Below are 24373 nucleotides of genomic sequence, written 5' to 3' on the forward strand. Positions count from 1 at the left end.
TCTCGTGGCCGTCCTGCTCCCAGGGCCACCAAGGGAGTGTGAGGCCAGCCCACCCAGGCCCCCCAACCTCTGCCTGCCGGAGCACGGGACCGTCGGTGGGACCGGGGGGAAGGCTGGTGGCCAGGAGAGGCCTAGACGAAAAGAGCCGCCGGCGCATCCCGAGGCAGGACAACTGCCCCACGCTGGCGGCGAAGGGGTCACGTGGGGTGCGCTTCAGTGTGCGGTGTGTGTGCGTGTACACGCGAGCGGTGTGCAGGCGTGTATATGGTGGGCACCCGTGTGCCCGTGGACATGTGAGCGGCGTGTAGGCGTGTATGTGGTGTGTGTGCAAGGTGTGTGCACGTGTACATGTGAGCGGTGTGCAGGTGTGTACGTGGCATGCATGTGTGTGCAAGCGGTGTGCACATGTACACGTGAGCGGTGTGCAGGCGTGTATATGGTGGGCACACGTGTGCCCGTGGACATGTGAGCGGCGTGTAGGTGTGTATGTGGTGTGTGTGTGCAAGTGTGTGCACGTGTACACGCGAGCGGTGTGTAGGCGTGTACGTGATGCACGAGTGTGTATATGTGGTGTGTGCATGTGAGCGGTGTCTAGGTGTGTGCGTGTGCATGTGCGTGTGTACACTTGAGCGGTATGTAGGCGTGTACACGGCGTGCATGTGCACATAGGAGGTGCGTGCTGTGTACATGTGAGCAGTGTGTGGACACGTACGTGGTGTGCACGTGCATGTATGAGGCACGTGTAACGTGAGCTGTGTGTAGGTGTGTACATGGTGTGCACGGGCACGTATGAGTGTGCACACATGTGAGCAGCGTGTAGGCGTGTATGTGGTGTGCATGCTTGTGTACGGGAGTGTGTGAGCGTGTGGCACCCTGGAGAAAACGGGGAGATGAGGGCTCCGGAATCCCCTCCTCGGCTCCCCCGGTGCTCCCTAAGCAATCTTCACAAAGACAGAGCTTGTGACCCCGGAGCGCTGCTTTGGCACCCGCCGGGACTTCTGGGTCAGGGTCAGGCCCTCTTCCGTCAGGGTCAGGCCCTCCGTGTGTGGAACCCACAAGCACAGTCACGGCTGGCCAGGGCCCCATTGGCAGGCATCTGCAGCTCAAGCTCACGGACCCGTCCGAGGATTCTGTGTGTGTCCATCCTTCCGGGACGCAACTGGGAACTTCACAAGAAAACGCACACACACACACAGTTGCTGTTTAACAGTTTATTTGAGAGTGCATCCTACCACATTCCAGTAACATCCACGAAAAGAATCATCAAACCAATTTAAAACTTTTATTTAAAAAAAAAAAATCACAGTTAAAAAGTCCAGTGACAAAAAGCAGTTCTTGAGATGGAGGAAGAATACTGATGATCTGGTCGAGTGTGCTCTGCGGGGCGACGGGGCCCCAGAGCCCAGCAGGCACCTCCACGCGTGCAGATCCAGACGGAGCGGCGGCCGCCGGGCAGGGGACGAAGTGAAGTCGCCACCAAGGCTGGTGACAGCCCGTGTGGGGACACGCTCAGAGGAGCAACGAGTAATCGTTTCCGGAAACCTCAGTCCCGCCGTGGGGGAACGCGGTGTCCACGGCATCAGCAGACAAATGGTTCTGGCCAGAACAGGCTGTCTGTCCTCCGTCCGTGAGGCCCCTCTGTTCCCGCTAAACAAGGGCCCCCAGGTAAAGGCACAGGGAGTGCGCGTGACCCTGTGGCAGGGCAGACGCGCGGTGAGTAGTCCTTCCCCTCCAGACTTAGCTCACGTCGCCGAGCCTTCCACGTGCGGCCCCGCGACAGACACGCTCCGGCACCTGAAGGGTACCCGCAGCTCAGCGCCGGGGCCTCTGGTCCAGACGTCACCCCGCGTCATCCAGCCCATGGCAGCTGATCCTAACAGTGACTCGTGTAAGCCCAAACCCTGCTCGGGGGTTCACTATGCCTAGGGAACTAGCAGAGAATTCCTCGTCTCGCACCTTCAACCCAAAGTCACACTCAGGCATACTTGTGGTGAGGGGCAGGGTCTGCGGCTTTATCAGGAATTAACACACTCTTAGGAGGCTCGCGTTTAGAGGGCCTTGGCCACCGGCTTGTCCCCCCCTGCAGTGAACACAGAAAGGGCTGGGGAACTCCGGTGACACCCTCTCTCTGGCGGAGGGGAGCTCGGACCTCACTCAGGAGATGAGGACCCGTGGCGTCCTGCTGTCTGTCCGTGCTCAGGCCCGCGGTGACAGACGTCACGGCCCTCCACCGCCTGCACGACTTTTATTTACTAGTCCCCCGAAAGCACGGTCTTGGGAGAGCATGCGGGAGAGAGGCTGTTTCAGGGGAAAGGAAGCCAAGCCGGTCCGTGCCGAGAGCCCCCTTGTCCACGCCGGTGTGCGTCTTCCGTCTGAGATCACACAGAGCAAATGCCGTCTCCAAACTTTTTACCCCCTTTAACTGGCTACGTGCTTGGATTGTGTTTTTTCAGCGTCAAAGGACTTGTGTCACCAGGGCAGCTTTTCGGTGGCAGGACCGGTTGGAGCCAAGTTCTGGAGGCAGCCAGCTCCCCTCTGCTCCCCTTCCCTCCACCGCAGACGGCAAGGCCAGCCGCACCCCTGGCCGCGGAGAATGGCACACTGGACGCCTCCAGGCTGCCAGACCTGCCGATGCAGAAACAGATCCTGAACGTAACCTGCCACGAAATCACACCGCGCAGACGAGAAACACAAAGGGATCCTTCCCCGGGCCCTCTGACCCTGCTGTCCTTCTTCCCGGGCTCTCCCGGGAGGGGCTGCTTTGTGGAGGGTGTGTTCTGGGACAGGCTTTGGGGACAACGGTCACAGGCGTGCTCCACACAAGGCCGGCTCCCCTGGCAGCAGACGCAGGTGGAAACTCTCGAAATCCACGCACTGGGCTGGCTTTGCTGTGACCCCTCGTCTGCTCCCAAGGCGGCCACGGAGGGCGTGGGGCCGTTAGTTGACCACGTCGTAGTAATAATTGCGTAGACGCAGTTCCACGGCTGCGAATCCGGGCCTGCTCTCCACCCTGGAAAGGGAAGACGCACATTATTGTCCGTCCACGCGCTGTGGCAAAAGCCCCTCCGGCAGGTGGAGTGGAGGTGGCTGCGCCCCCTGCTGGTTCCTCTAGAGCCTGCGCGTCCCTGCTCCCCGCGCGCCCGGGGACCAGGAGCCCCTGGAGGAATACAGTCAGGCCCACGTGGCCTGCAGGACCCGATCCCCAGGTGACTCGTGTCCACCTTCAAGTTGGAGACGTTTTGCACGGGGAGCCGAGATCTTTCGCCCCCAGTTCAGAGACCTGTGATCCAGCAAAATAGGGCGTGCCTAAAAATACTTAGTGGGTCAATGGGCTGAAGACCTATATTTCAAGTTGGACTCATAATCTTGCTAAAAATGGACACGATTTAAGCTCTCCCCCTGCCCCCATCAGATGGCTCTGGGCTTTCTGGGACCGTGGGATGATATGGGTTCATATTAAACTCAAAGCCAAAGACGCGGGCACTGACGGTCACAAACCCACAAGACGAACTTCTCTGTCACTGCTGAGGGTGGGAAATGACCTCAGTTTGTAACTTCTCCTCTGCTTTCTCCAATATGACAAACGTGTAGAGACGCCTCCGCTTTCTCCAATATGACAGGATCAGCCGGAAGCAAGTAGTTCTCAAAACTCTTGAGAATCTATCCCCGTGTGGAACTGATTTTGCTTGCATCGCAAGATTTTTGGCTATAATGCCAGCGGGTAAGTTTGCCCGGTAAGGGAAACAGAGCTTGAGGTTAAACGGGGTGAAGTGTCCACATTGAAACTGTCACTTGCTCCAGGTCCGACAGGGGCCGGGGGGCAGGCTCACGGGGACCCAGAATCACTCTCCACTGTAGGGAGAGCGGTTTCTACAGAACCGAAACGGGTTTTGTCAAACGGCATCAACATCAATGGTTTCGCTTGCAGCTTTTAAGAGCCAGGAAAAACCATAATGACCTGCTGGGACTTATCAGCAGTCTGTGGTCATGGCTGGGGACACAGGCCATCTCGGGCTTCATGGTGGGGGTCATGCCTCTGGCCACCAGGCTGTGTTCAAGATGGGGTGGTGGCCCAGCCCGGGTGCAGGAGCATGTGTGAGACCTGTGTCTAGACAGACAGACAGCCTCCCTCCTCCTACGGTCTAAGAGCACAACCTCATCACCTTTGCAAAACAGAACATTCCGCTGCAAGTATGGGGGCCCAGATGCACAGAGCCCCCTTTGAATCTTTCTCTGGGGGTTTCATCCACCCAGCAGCCGGGCACCAAGCGAAGGAAGCGAGGCAGGGCTACAGGCTGGCCCTCCGCAGACACCTGCTCAGGCTGTAGATGTCTCCTCTACACTGTGGGAGAGGCCGCCCCGGGAGTAAGGATGATGTGGGGCTTCAGCGAGTGTGGCCAAGCGTCCTGTACGTGTGCCAGCTTCCCATCTGTCCCCGCCTGCCCGCATCTGCTTCCCCAGGCCTCAGGGTGCTTTCTGTACTCGGGCCCTCGTGCCTGGGGCCCCTCTTTCCTCGTGGCCTGCGCCCCTGCCCCTCATCCTGCCGTCCAGAACTCCACTCCCTAACAGAGGCCACGGTGGACCTCTAGCAGAAAGATGGTCCCACAACCTCCCACGGGGGCCGCACGGCACCTATCAAATATGCAACCACATGCTCACATGGGGTGGATTTGTGGCTTGTCTGCCTCGCGACAGCCCGTGCTCCCCCCAGCCCAGAGTAGTAACCACCCCGGAAAGTGTCAGCTGGTGTGTATGTGGAGGGGGGTCATAGGTGTGTCAGTGATAAGTGTCCAAGCGTGTACAAATATATACAAGTGTCCTCTCTACCTACCCATCTCTATCCATCTGTCATGTACTGATTGACTCATTTTCTATCAGTCATCCTTGTCCATCATCAATCAATCTGTCCATCCCTCCAACATCCATCCATCCATCTAGATCCTTCTATCACATATGTATGTATATATGTATGTATCTATCCGTATATCATCTATGTATCTATCATCTATCTATTTATCTATCTATCTGTCTATCTATCTATCTATCTATCTACAAGTCTATCAGCCACACTGGTGAAGGTAGCTGACTGTTTAGAACAGAGGAAAGAATGGAAACAAAAAAGCCTCAAAAAGCCTGGAGAATGTACAGGGCTCGTTTGTATTCACTTCACCGACTCCACCAAGTTCTGGAAGCTCCGTGAGCCTTGTGCCTCACCTGCTCCTTCTATGAGTAAGCACCCACACGCATGTGTCCCCTGTGTGGTCCCCCTGGGCCGTGTCCTCAGCCCTGAAAGGCCATCGGACTCCTCCCCTTCTGCGAACACACAACAGAATGCACTAATTTCGTGGCTTACCTGCAGCCTGTTCGCCCCTCTCTTCAACTGCAGGCTCCAGCAGGGGCTGGGCTTTCCCTGAGGCTTGCTGACCCCCTGCCTGGTGCTGGGATGGAGGCTTGCACACGGCACCTCCAGTGGGGAGAGTGGCCACGTGAACACCTGGGTGCTCAGGGGAGGGGGGCGCTCAGAGGAGGGGGCTGTCAGGGGAGGAGACCCTCAGGGGAGGGGACTCTCAGGGGAGAGGAATCTTAGGGGAGGGGGACTCTGGAGGGGGCGCTCAGAGGAGGGGGCTCTCAGGGGAGGGGACTCTCAGGGGAGGGGGTGCTCAAGGGAGGGGGCTCTTAGGGGAGGGAGGCTCTGGAGGGAGCTCTCAGGGGAGGGGGCTCTCAGGGGAGGGGGCTCTCAGGGGAGAGGAATCTCAGGGGAGGGGACTCTTCGGGGAGGGGGCTCTCAGGGGAGGGGGCACTCAGAGGGAATGGACTTGGCCCTGAGCACAGCCGGGACCAGGGACAAGGATGGTCTGGGCAATGTCGCCCTGTTGCTCGTGTTTGCTGATCTTTAAGCAGCACTTGGGGCTCCATCTAGATCATTCCCGACCTCAGACATCCTAAATGTCCCAGACTTTTCTCCATTAGGCCGCCGCCCTGTTTTTCAGCGTGAAGAGCCCCAACTTCTCCCGATTCACCAGGCCTTTCCCCTCTGGCATCTCTACGTACAGGACCTGCAAGGAGTCTGTGAAACCCTTCTAGCTGAAGCCCCCAGCCCCGCTCCCCGTGTGTCCTCCCTGGGTTCCACAGTGCACCAAGGCTCCCAGAGTGACCTCTGCAGGTACCTCTCTGAGCACCCCAGCCCCCTCTGCAAAGCGGGAGGGCTGGGGAGGGATGTCCGCCTACTCAGGGTTCGGTTCTCCACCCCAGACACACCATGGAGCCCAGGGGACAGCCAGGTGAACAGAGATGCTGGCGGCCGGGGGCAGGTGTCTCCCCGGGGGGTAGCCAGACCCGCTCCTGGAGCCACGCCCAAGGAAACGTTGCCTTTCCGTTCAGTGGTGCATCATGGGACTGCTGACATTCAGACTGAGCCTCTGATCATCGCCTGCCCCCACCCCCACCCCCTGCCCTGTTTCAAGTCACTGCTAGAAACACTCCAACCTTCAGAAACACAGCTTTGTTGGAAAAGCAATCAAAGACCGATGAGGAGTCATTTCTAATTTCAGGCTGTGGGCGGTCGTCACTCCCGTCACTCGGCTGATACTGGGGCTGGTTCCGGGCGACATGGGTCTCACCAGAGAGCACGCGGGGATCGGAGTGACGGGGACGAGACATCCCTGCGCGTCGGCCTCACACAGACCCTCCTGAAACCTCTAGGTGAGCACGGACACTGGGGGGGTCGAGCCCTCCGAGAGAACAGGACTCCCTTTGTCACGGCTCCGGTGAGTTCCCAGGACAACTGTCTCCCTGCACGTCCTCCCTCCGTGGACCAAGCCGGCAGAGACCGTGCGAGTGGCTGTACGTGTGCAGGTGTCCAGTGGGGACAGAGTGTCGCCTGCCCCTGATGCCCGGGTCACAGGAGCCACGCGCCCAGTGCTGAGGGGACCCCGGAGCCAAGCTGGTCGTCCGCCTGCCTCGCTCACCCCGCTAGGCACATCCCCTAAGCCCGCACCCGTCCTGATCCCTCCCGCCCACCCCCGCACTCCTTACTGGCGACACACAGGACAACCGACAGAAATAAAGGTGTCAGCATTAGCAAATGCCACAGTGCTCACTTCAACCATCGCCCTGCGAGTTTATCTGAATTTGAGGCTTTTCCATTTGTCTCAGAATCACTTAAAGGGTGCTCTTCCCCGAGGAAGTGAACGCTTCCACAGGAAGGCCCAGGCAGGAGGGAGAGCACATCTGGGAAATGCCCCCTTCTACCAAGTGCCCTCCCCAGGGCTGCGCCTGACCCGAGGCCTCGGACTGTGGCCGGTGGTCACCTGACCCAGCGTCCCCGGGATGGAGAGGTCGCTGAGGCCAGAGGCTGGGACGAGTGCATGGAGGAAGGCCGCAGTGAGCTCATTTCCGACCTGGGCGTCAGCTCCCAGCGGATCCTCGCAGCCTGTGGGGTCCCCATGGCCCAGCGGGGTGCGCCGGACGCCAGGACAAGCCTGCGCCGTTCCCAGCGGCCTCATCGGGCCTCCGCCAGAGGCCCTTCCCCTGCATGGTGTCCGCAGCGGCAGGCTGGGAGACCTCCGCCCTCTCCCTTCGGGGCCGCCCCTGGGTCACTTCCAGAGAACGACGGCATTCCTTCCACTCCCAACGTGGCTGTGGCGGACGATGCTCCCGGGAGGTAGAGAACCCCAGGTGGCATCTGAAAGCACTTGGAACATCCCTCAACATCAGCCGGGTATCTGGGAGCAGGTCTGACCCTGAGGTGGTAAAGCCCGTGGCAGGTACGTGAGCTCCTCTGCATCGTGGACCCGCATCGTGTCTGGGCTGCGAGGGCTCCCAGGCACATGCCAGGGCCAGAGACACGGGGGCCACGGCTCGCGGTTTCCCCACGACCCACTCACAGGCCGCCCCTGTGGGCAAGGTCAAGGGCCACTTCCTGATTCTCAGGCGTGATGCGCTTCTCTCCCTGCTGAGCTGCCTACAACGTCACCTGTGGTCCCCCAGGCAGGACGCAGGACGCACTCGGCAGACTCAGGCCACTTTGCAAGGTCTGAGTCACTTCCGGGGAAGGGCTCCCTCGGCCCATCCACCCGTGACCTGGACAACACCCATGGTCTTGCCGCACTATGAAGGTGGTCAGGAACCAGGCGAGTACAACATTGTCCCCACTGAGCCCCTCTGCCACCCACTGTGGCACGCGGCACCAGCCCAGACTCCCACCGACATCCTTCTGCGGTGACCACCCCCACCCCCAGCTGGTATTATCTACGTTTAAATTCTGACCCCCTGGATGACAGTAACTGCCTAAACTTACTCTTTAGATCGAAGAATACAAGTGCACGGTCCAGGAAGCAAGCCACCCCCACCGTGCTCTGTTCACAAGGGAGCAAGTCCCTAGTTGGGAGGCGGTGCTTCTTTTCGGTGCCTCCCATTTGCCCCAGGGCATTTGCACAAACCGCAGGGCAGGGCGTGCGAGTACTCACTCATACGTCCAGCACAGCTTCATCAGCTCGTACATCTCCCTCGGACATCCCGTGGGGCACCCCATTCTCTCTCCTTTCTCCAGCATGGCCGAAACCTCGCTTCCCTTCATGCCCTGAAACACGCAGAACATACCCGAGCTTGGTGAACATGGTGTTGACTACAACAAAACAGCAGGTAGGACCTACCCCCGCCCCAGAGAAACAGAAGTACACACTGTGCGATTTCACTTGGAAAAAGTACAAAAAACAGGAGCTCCTAACCCGGGATCTAGACATCAGACGGGGTGACCCTTGGGGGACAGCTTGTATGTGCAAGGGGAACCAGGGGGTGGGGGGTTCTGTTCTGTTTCATCGCCTGGGCTCTGGTTTCATGAGCACATCCCATTTGTGAAAATTCATCAAGCTGTGTTCCAGCACATGGGCCCTTTTTGAGATGTAGCCATTCGGATTAAAAAAACAAACAAAAAAACAACAACTAAAATATTTAACTGGACTGCAAATGTAGTTATGGAAATTGCCATCATTTCTATTTCAACTCTAATGAATGTTGATTTGGGTCTGTTTTATGCATACCACCAGGCGTAACGCGTCATGAAAAACACATACACTGTTCAGTTGTTATCAAATACTGCCTCTTCAACTTAGAACAAAACTGAGGTCCTGTTAATGGCTCACTGGCAAAAAGGTCGTGCAAGACTCAGAAAGGGTGCCCGGATTTTATGATTTTCCAAATGGGTCCCGTGGCAATAGCGTGTGGCTGATCTGTCTGATCTGTTGTGATGGCTCAGTGCAGCTGCGGCGGCTCACCCGGTACGGCTTCTGCCCGTAGGAGAACGCCTCCCACATCAACACGCCGAAGCTCCAGACGTCACTCTTGCTGGAGAACTTGTAGTAGTTGATGCACTCGGGGGCGTACCACTTGACCGGCCACTTCCCGTGGGTCTGGGCCTGCGGGCAAAGCAGACGGGGGCACTCCGTTAATGACAGGATCGCGGGCGCCCCCGTTCATGGCAGCAAAAGGCGGGAGCCCGCCTGGGGTCCACCGCCGGAGGAACGGATAAACAACATGTCGATATTCCTATGGTGGAAAGTCACTGGACCTTAAAAAGGAAGGGAATTCTAGCACATGTTACAACAGGGATGGACCCCGAGGACATTATCCTCAGTAAAACAAGCCCGGTCAAGTCACTAAGGTGCAAATACTGCGTGAAAGCACCCCCCTGAGGCCCCTAGAGGGCTCCCAGTCACAGACAGAAAGTGCAGTAACTGTGGCCAGGGCCTAATGAGGACCGAGTTTCAGTCTGGGAAGATGAGAATTCTGGACAGAGGTTGTAACCGCAGGGAATGTGCTTCACATTACACTTTGCGATGGTCAAATTTAGGTTATGTGTATTAACCACCGTTAAGAAAAACAAGAATAGGGCGCCTGGGTGGCTCAGTCAGTTAAGCTCAGGTCATGGTCTCGTGGTTCGTGAGTTCAAGCTCCCCGTCAGGGTCTGTGCTGACAGCTCAGAGCCTGGAACCTGCTTCAGATCCTGTCTGTCTCTCTCTCTTTCTCTCTGCCCCTCCCCTGCTCATGCTCTGTCTCTCTCAGAAAGGAAGGAAGGAAAGAACAAAGGAAGGAAGGAAGGAAAGAAAAAAAGAAAGAAGAAAAGACAATGACTCCCCAAATGCCGTGTGCATGTTTGCACGTATGTATTTGGTCTGGATCTTAAAACTATGACTAAATCTTACATTTTTAAGATTTAAATAAATATTAATTTTTTTACTGTTTATTTTTGTGACACAGAGAGAGAGAGAGCACGAGCAGGGGAGGGGCAGAGAGAGGGGGAGACACAGAATCCGAGGCAGGCTCCAGGCTCTGAGCTGTCAGCAAAGAGCCTGATGCGGGGCTCGAACCCACGAACAGGGAGATCATGACCTGAGCCGAAGTCAGACACTTAACTGACTGAACCACCCAAGCGCCCCTAGATTTAAGTACATAGTTTTAAGATTCAGACCGTATTTCTTGTACCTTTTTGTCTTTTTTCTCTCACCTCTTCCTGGGTGACTCATATTTCATGGAGCTTGTTGTAACATGCAAAGAGTCAAGCATCAAGATCCCATGGTCATGCTCCAAGAAATACTGGGCTGTAGCATCTTTAACTATCACTGTGTTTTTGTCCATGGTTTTAAGCCGACATTAATTATTTTGTTACAGATTGCAAATATTGCTTAAAATCTGTTTTAAACTTTTTTTAAAAAAAGATTTTATTTTTAAGTAATCTCTACACCCAACGTGGGGCTCGAACTCATAAGCCTGATATCAAGAGTTGCATGGTCCACTGACTAAGCCAGCCAGGCGCCCCCAAAATGCTCTAAACTTTCTAATTTCAAAAAGCAAGTGGTAGGGGCACTTGGGTGGCTCAGTCGGCTAAGCGTCCGACTTCGACTCAGGTCATGATCTCACGGCTCGTGAGTTCGAGCCATACATCGGGCTCTGTGCTGACAGCTCGGAGCCTGGAGCCTGCTTCGGATTCTGTGTCTCCCTCTCTCTCTGTCCCTCCCCTGCTTACACACTCTCTCTCTCTCAAAAATAATAAAAAAAAATAAAATAAAAAAGCAAGTGGTAGTAAACAGATCAGAATCGTGCCCCGCGAAACCCTTTACTCTAGGGCTTGGAGTCTGGCGCACGTAAGTTCTGCTACGTCCTGTGGACGGAACCGTCACAAGCACCCTTGTGGGGAGGGAGGTGGTGGGTTGAGAGGGGACAGCCCGGGAACATCGGCCTGAGAGCACAGATACCATGGCCCGTCTCTAAACGACACACTGATTACACTTCCATCTCAATCATGTTACGCATTATTTTTAGATTCTGACTTCAAACGTTGCGAACAATATACTCGTGTGTTATTTTGGTCTTAATTTTAATGTTGAGGTGATACAAAGGAAACCTTTGACAAATCCTATATACATCAAAAAGGTAAATCTCTCTCCACCAATTCCAAATCCTCATCCACGGAGACGGCCGTGTTTGGTAGTTTGTCCTGAATCTTTCCAGAAAAATCTACATACGAGTACAGAGAGGGAATATATACGTTTTTGGAGGTGGAAAAGCTAGGAGCGTATGTTTTGCACTTCATTTTTTAATGGTGCTGCTCAAGCACGTGTTGTAGATATATTTCCACATCAGCACGCGCAAATAGTCACTTTTAGAAGAGTTAATTGCATGCCTCCTATAAATCTAGTACGACTGATGTAACCAGCCTCCTACCGAGAGACCATGAGGCAGTTTCCTGATGTTTGCTATTACACGTCATTCTAGAACGAACATTACTGGCCGTGTGTATCTGTGCCCCGTGCAGGGCAGAGCTGCAGGATCAAAGGGCATTTGTGTTCGGCGCAAGGTCACGTTGTCACGCACAGATGTGCTTCCATTAGTATCATTTCTCTGTAACGTTGTTTAGCTCTCGATTCTGTTCCATTTCACCCTGTCTTCTCAAAGAAATGGTCCACGTCTCTGTCTTTTCAGGAGTGCGTGATCTCCGTGCCGCTTCTAAGATGCACGCTACGGTGACTGAGCCACACAGGTATTGCAAGATGTTTACCAGAGTAAGGTTACTTAGCACATCCTTCATCTGACAAAATTACCATTGCTTGTTGTTGTGGGGAGAACATGCGAGATCTATTCTTGTAGCAACTTCCACGTATATATATAGCATGGTCCTATAGGCTGCAGGCACCATACCAAACACAGACCCCCAGAATTTATTCCTCTGATAACTAAAAGTTTACATTCTGAGACTACCATCTTCTCATCTCCTCTACCCCTCAGTCCCGGACAACCAGAATCTACTGTTTCTGTGAGTTTGGCTTTTAAATTCCACATATAAGTGAAAGCATCCAGTATTTCTCTTTCTCTGTTTGGCTTATCACTCAGCATAATGCCCTCGAGGACCATCCGTGTTGTTGCAAATAGCAGATTTCCTCCTTTTGTTATGGTTGACGTATCCCATGTGGTTATCTGTATTTTAAACCAACACACACACACACACACAAACACACACACACCACATCACGTCTTCTTGATCCGTTCATCCATTGTTTGATATTTAGGTTGTTTCTTTATCTTGCCTATTGTATGTAATGACTGCAATAAATATGAGAGTGTGTAGATATCTCTGCTAGATGGTGATTTCATTTCTTTCAGATAAATGCACAAAAGTGAGATTGTTGGATCACATGGGAGTCCTATTCTTAATTTTTTAAGGGCTCCCCATGCTGTTTTCCATACTGGCTGCACCAACTGACATTCCTACCAACAGTGCAAGAGGGCTCCCTTTTCTCCACATCCTTACCAACACCTGTTATTTTTTATTTTTTTGATAATATTCATTCTGACAGGTGTAAGGTGGTATCTCAACGTGGTTCTGATTTGCATTTCCCTGATGATTTGTGATCCTTTAGATGTACCTGTTGGCCATTTGTATGTCCTCTTTGGTTACAGAAATACAGAAAAAGAATAGAAAATGTTTATTCAGGTCCTTTGTGCATTTTAAAATACGATTTTTGTTTTATTGTACTTTTTTGCTATTGATTGTATGAATTCCTTATAGATTTTCAATATTTATGCCTTGGTTTGCAAATATTTTCTCTCATTCCATTGGTTGACTTTCACTCTGTTGTTTCTTTTGTTGTACAGCAACTTTTTAAAAAAAATTTTTAATGTTTATTTACTTTTGAGACAGAGAGAGACAGAGCATGAACGGGGGAGGGTCAGAGAGAGACGGAGACACAGAATCTGAAGCAGGCTCCAGGCTTCGAGCTCAGCACAGAGCCCAACGCGGGGCTCAAACTCATGGACCTTGAGATCATGACCTGAGCTGAAGTCGGACGCTTAACCACTGGAGCTGCCCAGGCGCCCCTGTACAACTTTTTAAATTGACATAATCTCATAAGTTCATTTCTGTTTTCGTTGCTTGGACTTCTGCTGTCATATCCAAAAAATTCATTGCCAAGACCAATGTCAAGAAGCATTTTTCACATGTTTTCTTCTAGGACTTTTGTGGTTTCAGGTCTTATGTTTGAGTCCTTCATCCATTTTGAGTTAATTTTTGTGAGTGGTAATGATATAGGAGTCCAATTTCCTCCTTTTGCATGCGAACATCCAGTTTTACCAGCACCATTTATTACTGAAGAGACTGTCCTTTCCTGAGCACTCTTGGCTCCCTTGTCAAGTATTATTAGTTGGCTATTATTTTAGGGTTATTTCTGGGCTCTTGGTTCTGTCTCACTGGCCCATGTGTCTTTATTTACATCAGTACCATACTGCTTTGATCACTATAGTTTTGTAGTGTGGTTTGAAACCAGGGAGCATGATGACTGCAGCTTTGTTCTTTCTCAAGATTGCTTTGGCTACTTGGGGCCTTTTGGGTTCCATATGAATTTCAGAATTTTTTTTCTATCTCTGAAAAAAAAATGCCATTGGAATCCTGATAGGGATTTGCATTAAACATACAGATGGCTTTGAGTAGTATGGACAATATTAACTCTCAGTCCATGAGTGGAGGATATCTTTTCATTTTATTTGTCTTCTTCAATTTCTTTCCAGTATTTTACAGTTTTCAGTGTTTAGATCTTTTACTTCCTTATTTAAATTCATTCCTAAGCATTTTATCATTTTGATACAATGGTAAATGAGCTTTTATTTCTTTGTCAGACAGTGTATTGTTGGTGCATCGAGATGCAACCGATTTCTGCAAGTTGGTTTTGTATCTTGTACTTTACTGGATTGATTGATGGGTTGTAATGGTTTCTTGGTAGAATCTTTAGTGTTTTCTCTATGTAAGATCACATCAACTGCAAACAAAGACAATTCTATTCTACCTTTTAGGTATAGATGGCTTTTATTTATTTTCCTTGCCTGATCGCTCTGGCTAGGACTTCCAGTACTATGTTGAATAGGAGTGCTGTGAGCAGACACTCTTGTCTTGTTCCTGATCTTAGAGGGAAAGCTCTCAACCTTTTTCCATTGAGACTGATGTTAGCTGCGTGCCTGTGACATATGGCCTTCACTGTGTTGAGGCATATTCCTTCCATATCCACTTTGTTGAAAGTATCATGAAAGGACACCGAATTTTGTCAAATGCTTTTCCTGCATCTATTGAGATGACCAGAGGATTTTTAGCCTTCATTCTATTAATGCAGTATATCACATTTATTGTTTTGCAGATGTTAAACCACTCTTGCATCCAAGGATAATTACCACTTGCCCATGGTGTAGGATTCTTTCAGTGGGTTGTTGAACTCAGTTTGTGAGTATTTTACAGATAATTTCTGCGTGCGTGTTCATCAGGGACTTTGGCCTATAGTTTTGTTTGTGGCACCTTGGGATCAGGGTAATGATGGCCTTGTAAAATGAGTTTGAGAAGGACTGGTATTAATAGTTCTCCTTTAAATGTTTGGTAGAATTCACCTGTGACTACTGTTGGGTCCATTTGGCCTCAAGTATAGTTCAAGTCCAATGTTTCCTTATTGATTTTCTGCGTGGATTACCTATCCATCATTAAAAGTGGGGTATTAAAACCCCCTACTATTATTGTGCTGTTGTCTATTTGTCCCTCCAGGTCTGTTAGTATTTGTTTATTCAGGTTATATTCAGATGGTTCTCCAATGTCGCACGCATACATATTTAAAATTGTTGTATCCTCATAAAGAGTCAACTTCACCATTATCACGTGATGACCTTCTTTGTTTCTTGGTATGGTGTTTGGCCTAAAGTCCGTTCTGTCTGATACAGCTGCTTCTGCTACTTTTTGGTCTCCATTTTCATGGGGTCTCTTTCCCATCCCTTCACCTTGAGCTTATGTGTGTCCTTAAAGCTGAAGAGACTCTCTTGTAGGCAGCATGCAGTTGAGTCTTGTAGGTTTTTCAAATTTATTCTGTGACTCTATATTTTTGATTGGAGAATTTAATCCATTTACATTAAAAGAATTATTGACAGGTTAGGAACTTACGAATGCCATCTTACTTGTTTTCTGGCTGTTTGGTCGTTCTTTTCTTCCTCTCTTGTTGTCTTCCTTTGTGATTGGATGGTTTCTCGTCGCGGTATGCTTAGATTCTCTTCTGTCTTATGTGCACAACTCAGCTCTTTGTCATTATATTGAGGCTTACACAAAACATCTTAGAAATGTAACAGTGGGTTTTAAGGTGATAACGACTTCACTTTGATGGTACGCAACAATTCTGCCCTTCCTTCCCTCCCCATCATGTTTTACGTTTTTTGGTGTCATAAGTTACATCTTTTAATATTGTGCATCCACTAACAAATTGTTGTGGCTATAGCTATTTTTTTTTTTGAGAGGGAGGATGACACAGAGAGAGAAAGCATGAGTGAGGGAAGGGCAGAGGGAGAGGGTGAGAGTGTGTGAGTGAGGGAAGGGAAAAGAGAGGGAGAAAGAGAGACAGAGAGAGAATCTTAAGCAGGGCTTAAGATGCAGGGCTCGATCCCACGACCTGGGGAATCACGACCTGAGCTGAAATCAAGAGTGGGACGCTCAACGGACTGAGCTGCCCACGTACCCCTGGAACACAGACATTTGCATTTCAGATTCTCACTACCTGCTGCTTTGAATACTGGCTAAGTTCTTCCTACCTTGTAGTAGTTTTCATCAGCACGGAGCGCTTTGGAAAGTCCAAAATCACTGATCTTGGCATAGTGTTGAGTAACCAGCAAGACGTTTCTTGCCGCCAGATCTCTGTGCACAAAATTGCTCTCCTCCAGATACTTCATTCCCATAGAAACCTGATGAACCAGCTCTATGATGTTCTTATCCTTGACGTGCCTGAAAGTTACAGATGTGTCATGAGTGATAGCAGACTGTAGTTCAAGTATGTTCCTCAGGTAAGCAGAGGGGGTCCACGCATTGCCTATTGTCCGTCAGAGTAACAACTGGTGACAAAAACCTTGTTAATCTATGGCTGCCCAAAGCCGAGCACCATTGTCCTGGTCTCGAACCGGTATGCTTTTCAAGGTGTGCTTTGAACTGCGTGAGAAGTAGCACAATGGCATGGGCAGCCCCCACTCATGGAGGGCCAGGCTTCGGTTGGAACCCTTGTTCCAAAATGGGACAGGTAACAAAACCAACTGAGTCTCCATTTCTTACCTGTGGAGTGAGGTTAACGGCGCCTCCCTTCTCTGCAGATTAAAGACACAATCTGAGTAGAGTACAAACGCAATGTAGCCAACGGGACAAAGTAGTCGGTGGCTGTTCGTATGACTTATTCCATGTGAGTTCCTCCCTCTCAACAATGGCTGTAGATGAGCCCAGCAGGAATACCCCACCAACAGTTGTAACCCATTGATAGCAACAGATATTTTCAGAATTACTTGTAGGAATGTAGAGGTCAGCCAGACACATTAAGACATCACTATCTCCCCTTTAAAAATGTTGATTTTGGGGGTGCCTGGGTGGCTCCGTCAGTTAAGCGTCCACCTTTGGCTCAGGTCATGATCTCACAGTTTGTGGGTTCGAGCCCCGCGTTGGGCTCTGCACTGACAGCACGGAGCTTCCCTGGGATTCTCTCTCTCCACCTCCCCCGCCCCTCCCCCAATCACTTAAAGTAAATACACTTAAAAAAATAAAAATGAATGTTCAATATTTCTCTCACTAGGCAGGGCATGTTCTGCCAGCGAGGGGAGCCTGCTTCTATGGTGGATTCTATCACTGGGCAATTCGGAGTGAGCAAAGGACCATGAAGAAGACGAAATTGTTGGACTGGAGGTTTTCTTAGCACAACAAGTGCAAAAAGAACATTTGATCGGAAGACTACCACTCTTTTCCCTCCTCCCTCAAGGCCCCGTAAGGGTGGGCCAACACTGGGAAGGCGTGGGAGGAGACAAAGCCTCCCAGAGAAATCGGGCTATGACGTACACTGGGCTGGTGGGTTTTGCCCCAGCACAGTGTAAGCTTCCGGCCCACGCCAAGTTACCTGTTCTGCTGTAAATACTTGTTGAGCGGACCCAGTTCCGCCATCTCCATCACCAGCATCCAGGACTCGGCTTCACAGATGCCGATCATGCGCACGATGTAAGGGTTATCGAGCTGCTGCATGACGTTGGCTTCCGCTAATAACTCATCTTTAAGAGCGGGGTCGTTAGCCTCGTTCTTCAGAATCTTCACAGCCACCGTTTTCACGACTCTGCGAAAGAAATCGTAACACATAAGAAAGAAAGTTTTCAAAGTGGCCGGGGTTTAGGTAGTTGCCTTCCACGGGGCGTAACTGCTCTGCTAGAAATGGGGTTCTGGAAACAGCTGCAACCACATTCTCTCTGCTTTACAGACAAAGAGAGTCGCCCTTCATTAGTTAGAGGGGGGAGCTGAAGAACAGTCCGAGCAAGCAGAGCCTAAATATTATAGAATATGAGTAGCTTTCAAATAAACCTTACAAACCATGACATGCATGAGTTCCTATACCATCTACAGGTGATCTGTGATGTATGTGAATACAGTGTTCCTTTGATATATGTTTAAAATGCATTTCTGGATGCAGAATTGAAAAGCACACACTGTTCAAGCTCATTGTTTACAAAACACTTTTTAAAACTGGGCACCGATGCTTTTAAGCAAGCTTCAACAAGTTTGTAAAAAATTAACTGTTTTTCATTTTCTCATAACAACATCACATAGGTCACATTTGACCTCCTGAAAATATTCTGATATAATGGGCCTGAAATAAATGGGTGGAACTTAACTGTGGAGGATTTAGAAAACTGCATTTCTCTATGATACAATTCCCACACAGGAATTACACCTCGTTGGTTGAACCCCCAAGTGGGAGAATAAAAATAGGTCTGTCCCACAAAACAGGTAGAATAAGAGAATAACAGAGTAAGTCTAACATACATTCAGAAAGACACAGACACCTTCTGTGCAGATCTTAACAAGTGTTTCCACACTGAACACACACTGTAGTTCCTACACAAACACACCCCCAGCACCCCAAGAGCATGCCTCACCCTTCTGCAATCATGGACATATTTCCCTATGTTATTTCTAGATAGTTTTATCATTGTACCTTTCCACATTTCAGTCCACCATTCGTGTGGAACTGGGTTTGCCTACGACGTGAGGTAGGGATCAAAATGAAGAGCAAAAATCTCTTGATTCTTCCCAACCCGTCCTTTCTTAAGGAAGAAAAAACACCCACAGTCCCCTCAAGAAAAGAAAAGAGGAAGGAAGCCCCCAACTCATCTTATGAGGCCAGCATTACCCTGATGCCAAAACCAGGCAAAGAAATTCCAAGAAAATAAGCTACTGAAATCTCTCATGAACATAAATGCAAATATTCTAAGAGAAGTATTAGTAAATTAAATTCACTGAGTTATGAAAAAGGTAGAACGAGTATGTAATTCACAAACAAGATGTGTGTGTTCCACATCTTGTTGGTTTTAACATCTGAATGAGAGGTGGCTTTAACATTTGAAAATCAATCCGTGTATTTCACCATGTAAACACAATAAAGGAGAAAAACCATAAGGTCATCTCAGCAGAGGAAAACAAGTGCTCAGTAAACTGTAATATACATTCATGATTAAAAATAAATCTCTCAGAGAGTAAGAACTGATGGAAACTTTCCTAATCTGATAAAGAGCAGCTATAAACCTAATAGTGAGATATTTAAAGTATCCCCCTTCACAAAATCAAGAATGAGAAATGAGGTTACTTCCAGTTTTATTCAACATTGAGCCACAATTCTGGGCTAATACAACAAGGCAAGAAAGAAATATCAAAGCATAAGGATTAGATAGGATGAAATAAAACTGTCTTTATTCACAGATGACACATTTCGGGTCAAAGAATACACTGATAAATGACTAGAAATGATTTGAGGGGTAACGGATGAATTCAGTCAAGGATGTTGATGATCAAGTCAAGAGGTGAAACTGGTTCTATTTCCATATCCAAGCAACACTGGAGATTAGCAAATGAAATTCTAAAAACTATAGCATATATATTAACATCTAAAATACTAAATACCTCCAAATGAATCCAAGAAGAAATCCAAGACTGCTACAAAGGAAACTACACCCTACACAGAAACTACACCCTACACAGAAAACTACAACCCACACAGGAAGCTACACTCTATACAAGAAGCTATACTCTACACAGGAAACAACACCCTATAGAGGAAACTACACCCGACATAGAAACTACACCCAACACAGGAAACAACACCCTACACAGGAAACTACACTCTACACAGAAAATTACACTCTATATAGAAAATGAAACAACCCTACTTGAGAGAAACCTGAGAAGTCAAGAGCCACGTAAGTGGAAAAATGGGTTATGTTTATTGATTGGAAGACTCATTATTGTGAAGACATCATTTTGCCCTAAATTGACCTACATGGCCTCTCCTCTCCCCAAATCCTCTAGCTGAAATTACGTCTCTATAGTTATGCCTATGTTAATTCGTGTATTTGATTAAGCAAGGAATGTAAATGTCACAAACTAGTGAAGAAAATTTATGCCTTAATACAGGGTAATTTATATTCATTTCACAAATAACTGTGATATGCATACATGTATCTTCAAATGAGCATATCAGTCGATTACACACACCCAACAAAACGATATTGAAAGCAAGAGTTTCTGTGCGTGCTTTCGCACTTGAAGATTCTTGACGCTTGAATAATGTAGATCTACTTACGTAAGAAAAAACATTGATAAAATGTCTTCAATTTAAAATAATATCTAACAGCTAAACCCGATTATCAGTTAACACACTAATGCCAACACGCACGTTCAGAGATATGGTGTGTCTGGAAAGACCATACAGACCAGTATCTTTACTGCACCGTCTCTGTGGGACACCTTCTAAAGAGCAAGTCACGTACGGCGATCTCAGTGACCCAGCAATTCTGTTTATCGTATGACATGTGCTGTTATTTGAAAATGTAGGAAAAAGCAAATATCATTTCACTCATGATATTTGTAATCAGGAATTTTATGGGTAAGAGAAATAGGACACAATTTAACAAATAAGATAAAATAACTGAACACACACACACACACACTATTGTTAGTTAACAGTAGTGGTATCTGGGGGGCATAAATATGATGTTCTACTTTTATCACATTTTGCTTGTTTCTACCTTCTAATTCTCTAAAAGGCACGCTCACGCCACCCTAACTGACACAGGTAATTAGTATTTACGTAGTTCCCATACGCAATGGATGCTCGCATTGTCACTGTACCAGAAATGAACAAGAATGGACTTGCTAACAAAGACAGATTCAGCTGTGCCGGGTTGTATTTGTGTTTGGGATGTGCATTTACAGGTGGTGCCCAGAAGGTCCGCTCGCAGGAGGACGTGCGGGGTGGTGTTGCAGCCATGACTTACTTTTTCATCTGGTAGTAGCCCTTCTTCACAGTCCCGAAGTTACCAGAGCCCAGTTCGTTGTCCTCCAGGGTCAGCAGCTTGCGGTCCAGGTAGACTTCCTTGGGTCTGATCTCCTCGGGGTCCGCATACGGGCTTTCATACACCTCGGTGTCCATGGGCAAGGCCTCTCTCTGGGCGTCTGCAGGGCGGTCCAGAAAACACAAGCTTGGGGCCGGACCCCCGGTGACACTCCCATCATCTCCCGCCCCCGGCGTCCTGCCCCCCCCCACCTCCCCTTTCCAGACCTTGGTCACCTCGTGCGGTTACGGCGCCAGTGAGCACAGTCTCTCCCAGTTTGTTGGGGGGGCAGTGAAAAGCCCCTCTTCCCCGCCGGGCCCGACCCCATTCTTGCACGAATGTGCATAGAGAAAGGGTCTTTCAATGCCAGGGGCAAAGACGGAGGGAGGCCTTCCAACCGCATGTAAAAATTCTGACACGCCCTCTAATGAGGGGTGAGGTCTATGTCACGCCCCCTCGGCCCCCAGTGGCTTTTGTAACTGTGTCAACGTCAACCAACAGAATATATGGGAAGGGACGTCTGTATACACTCGGGCGAGGTTGTAAAGGACCAGGAACCATCTGCACTGTTGGCTGGAAACATGGCTCTCGAGCTTCAGACACCACGCGAGGCGTCGGGCCGTCCAGACGCTTTCCACGCTGTGAGCAAGCCCACGCCAGCCCACGCCAGCCCCCGCCAGGAGATGGCCCTGGAGGCCCCTGGACGAAGCAGGGGCGAGATGCCGGCCGGCCCCCGTGCTCCAGCCTCACCCCGGCCTCCCCCCTGCCCGGCGTGCCCAAACCCCTGACCCGCAGGAGACCCTTCGACAACCGTGGCCATTTTAAGCTGCTAAGTTTGGGGCTCGTTTCTGCAGCAATGCACGGACTGACCAAGCTCACCGATAAAAATATAACCCGGAGTCACACAGAGAACCCGGAAAGGGTTCCCACTTGTGACAACCAGTCTGGCCGAGGGCTACGGGCTTCACGGAGGGTGTGGTGCGCCCTCGTGAACTGGGCCCTCCTGTGGCCTCAGGTCCCCTGCACTTCCCTCAGTGCGGCTAGAATTCCAGCTACCCAGACATCCCTTCCATCCGGAGCAGCCCCGCGTCACCGCCCCTTCTGCGGAAGCGTGTTGGTGGTAGACGGACACACACCCTTCCAAGGACGTGGTCCTAGAGCCGTGAACTGGCGGTGTTACCGGACGAGCCCTTCTGGAGCAGCATGGAAGAACGCTTTCCGTGAGGCCGTGTCCCCGACAGGGAGGCCTTGGAGACCTCTTCATGCCCCAGAACACCATTGGCCCCAGGCAGGTGACACCCGCCACCGGCCACCGGCCAGCAGCGTCACCCACGCTGAGCCACCGCTAAGCCGGGCCGGCGCGACTGCGGTGTGGTGCGGTGAATGGCTGGCGACCCACGAGTGCGTTTCTCACCTCTGTCCGTGGGCCAGGGCCCGCGGTCCGGCTCGTACGGATTGAAGGTCACGGCGCTCTCTGGCCGGCTCCCTTGGGATGTGGAGGCCTGAAGCACACAGACGACAGCAGGTCACTTTCCTTCACGGGTGCTCTGTCGGACTGATCTGCACAGTTACTTGCAGTTTCAAAGAATCACATTTGAACTTACGCAGAGAAGACAAACGAAAGAATCAGGAAGAGAGACAAAAAAACCACGTGGCTTATCTCATTCTTCGGGCAGCTGTTTGGACCCCGCGAAGGCTAAACAGAGCTCGCGCAGGGGGTCCCCGCTCACAGACCCTTTTCAATCCTGTTTCCACCTATCAAAAGATCCCCTGGATTCGTCTTCCTGGCTCAACTCTTTCTTTTCACTTTTATGTCCTATTAAAGTTATTTAAGAAGAAACACTGAGGGGCGCCTGAGTGGCTCAGTCAGTTAAGTGTTCGACTTGAGCTCAGGTAACGATCTCACCACTCGTGAGTTCAAGCCCCGTGTCGGGCTCTGTGCTGACAGCTCAGGGCCTGGAGCTGCTTCGGATTCTGTGTCTCCCTCTCTCTCTGCCCCTCCCCATCTCAAAAATAAATAAACATTAAAAAAGAAGAAACCGGGAATATCTACTAGCTGCTTCCACGCCCTCCCTGACTCCAAAGCGTCTACACAGTCCTAGTTTCTGCCTGTATCTTACCCTCCACGGAGATCTAGCTACGTGTGGGGGAGATGCCAGAGTTGGGGCACCGGCCAGTGAGCTGTCGGTCCCATGGGGACGCGGCTGCCGCTGGCCAGAGCCCAGTGCTGCTAATAATGACAATAATCACAGACCCTGTGCAGGGGGGGGGGACCTGTTATCCGAACCCGAGGGAAAGGAAATCCGCCCAGTACCCCAAGCAGGTAACGGAAAACGGTTTGCTGGCCGTTATTAACGGCAACGACTCGTTATTTATTTGATGTGCGTTAATTTGCATTATGAAATAAGAGGGTGTGGGGACGATCTACTCCTTACGTCCCTATAAACTTTCCCTCCTGAAAGTCTCCATCTTGAGTCTTCCTGGCCACCTCCACCCTCTCAACTGAAAACAAGGGTCAATTGGTCAATTTGGTTCGTGGAAAAAAAAATCACAATTCAAACTCTTTTTTTGGTTTGTTTTGGTGTGACTTGAATAGGGGTTTACATACCCATGAACCTCATCGGCGCCCAAACACCGGCCACGAAGAAGTGAAATACTGCCAGATTTTGGAGAAATTTAAAGAAACGGAGACATCAAGCTTAATTTTACATTGCCACGTGTTTTGCGTCACACAATGCATCCTTACCCGCCCTCCTGACATCACAGGACCCAGAACCACAAGTACGATAATAGAGTCACAAGGCACCGTGGCCACGCCTCGGCCACTTGTCTCCAAAACCTTGACCTCCTTGTTCAGGCCGACTACCGAGCGCCACGGGCCCACTGCTCACAGTGGCAAAGGCCCAGGTGACCAGGCTACGGACGCCCGCTCTCACGTGTCAACCGGTGGGCCTGGCTCCACGTTCTCCTCTGACTACCTGAGCGTTCCCGCCGCACTCACAGGAGAGGCACCACGTGTCGAGGGTGCAAACGGTGTAAGGCACAGTCGTGCATTCGCTACACCCGGGCTTTGTCTTGCCCACCGCTGGTGCTCCATAAAAATGTGCCAAACACGTACCAACGAATGAATGAGTGAGTGAATGAGTGAGTGAGTGAGTGAATGAATGAATGAACGAAGATAATGCCTCAAAGCTGGGAGATGTGAAGAATGAGTCAGTGTGATTTAAAAACGATTTAGGGGTGCCTGGGTGGCTCCGTCGGTTGAGCATCCGACTTCGGCTCAGGTCATGATCTCACAGTCTGTGAGTTCGAGCCCTGCATTGGGCTCTGTGCTGATGGCTCGGGGCCTGGAGCCTGCTTCAGATTCTGTGTCTCCCTCTCTCTCTGCCCCTCCCCTGCTTGTACTCTCTCTCTCTCTCTTAAAAATAAACATTAAAAAAAATTTTTTAAAAAAGCT

The 24373-nt window shown here is 50.3% G+C and overlaps 1 protein-coding gene across 3 annotated transcripts in view; it reads right to left on the bottom strand.

Moving 5' to 3' along the window:
• Positions 1–1196: 1196 nt before the first annotated feature.
• SYK (spleen associated tyrosine kinase) overlaps positions 1197–24373 on the bottom strand; it is an 84147-nt gene continuing 60970 nt past the window's right edge. For 2 of the 3 annotated variants that reach the window (XM_040449526.1, XM_040449525.1), the window contains 7 exons: positions 22331–22418; positions 20860–21037; positions 17439–17648; positions 16102–16291; positions 9276–9416; positions 8469–8581; positions 1197–3010 (listed from right to left, as the gene is read on the bottom strand). In XM_040449526.1, coding sequence (XP_040305460.1) covers positions 2938–3010; positions 8469–8581; positions 9276–9416; positions 16102–16291; positions 17439–17648; positions 20860–21037; positions 22331–22418 — 993 coding nt within the window. In that variant the 3' untranslated portion in view covers positions 1197–2937. Of the gene's footprint in view, positions 3011–8468; positions 8582–9275; positions 9417–16101; positions 16292–17438; positions 17649–20859; positions 21064–22330; positions 22419–24373 lie in introns of all 3 variants that reach the window. The other variant, XM_040449527.1, reaches the window with a different exon arrangement.

This window comes from Herpailurus yagouaroundi, unplaced genomic scaffold (assembly GCF_014898765.1).
Source record: "Herpailurus yagouaroundi ecotype Mexico unplaced genomic scaffold, PumYag 199, whole genome shotgun sequence".
Classification (NCBI taxonomy): Eukaryota; Metazoa; Chordata; class Mammalia; order Carnivora; family Felidae; genus Herpailurus; species Herpailurus yagouaroundi.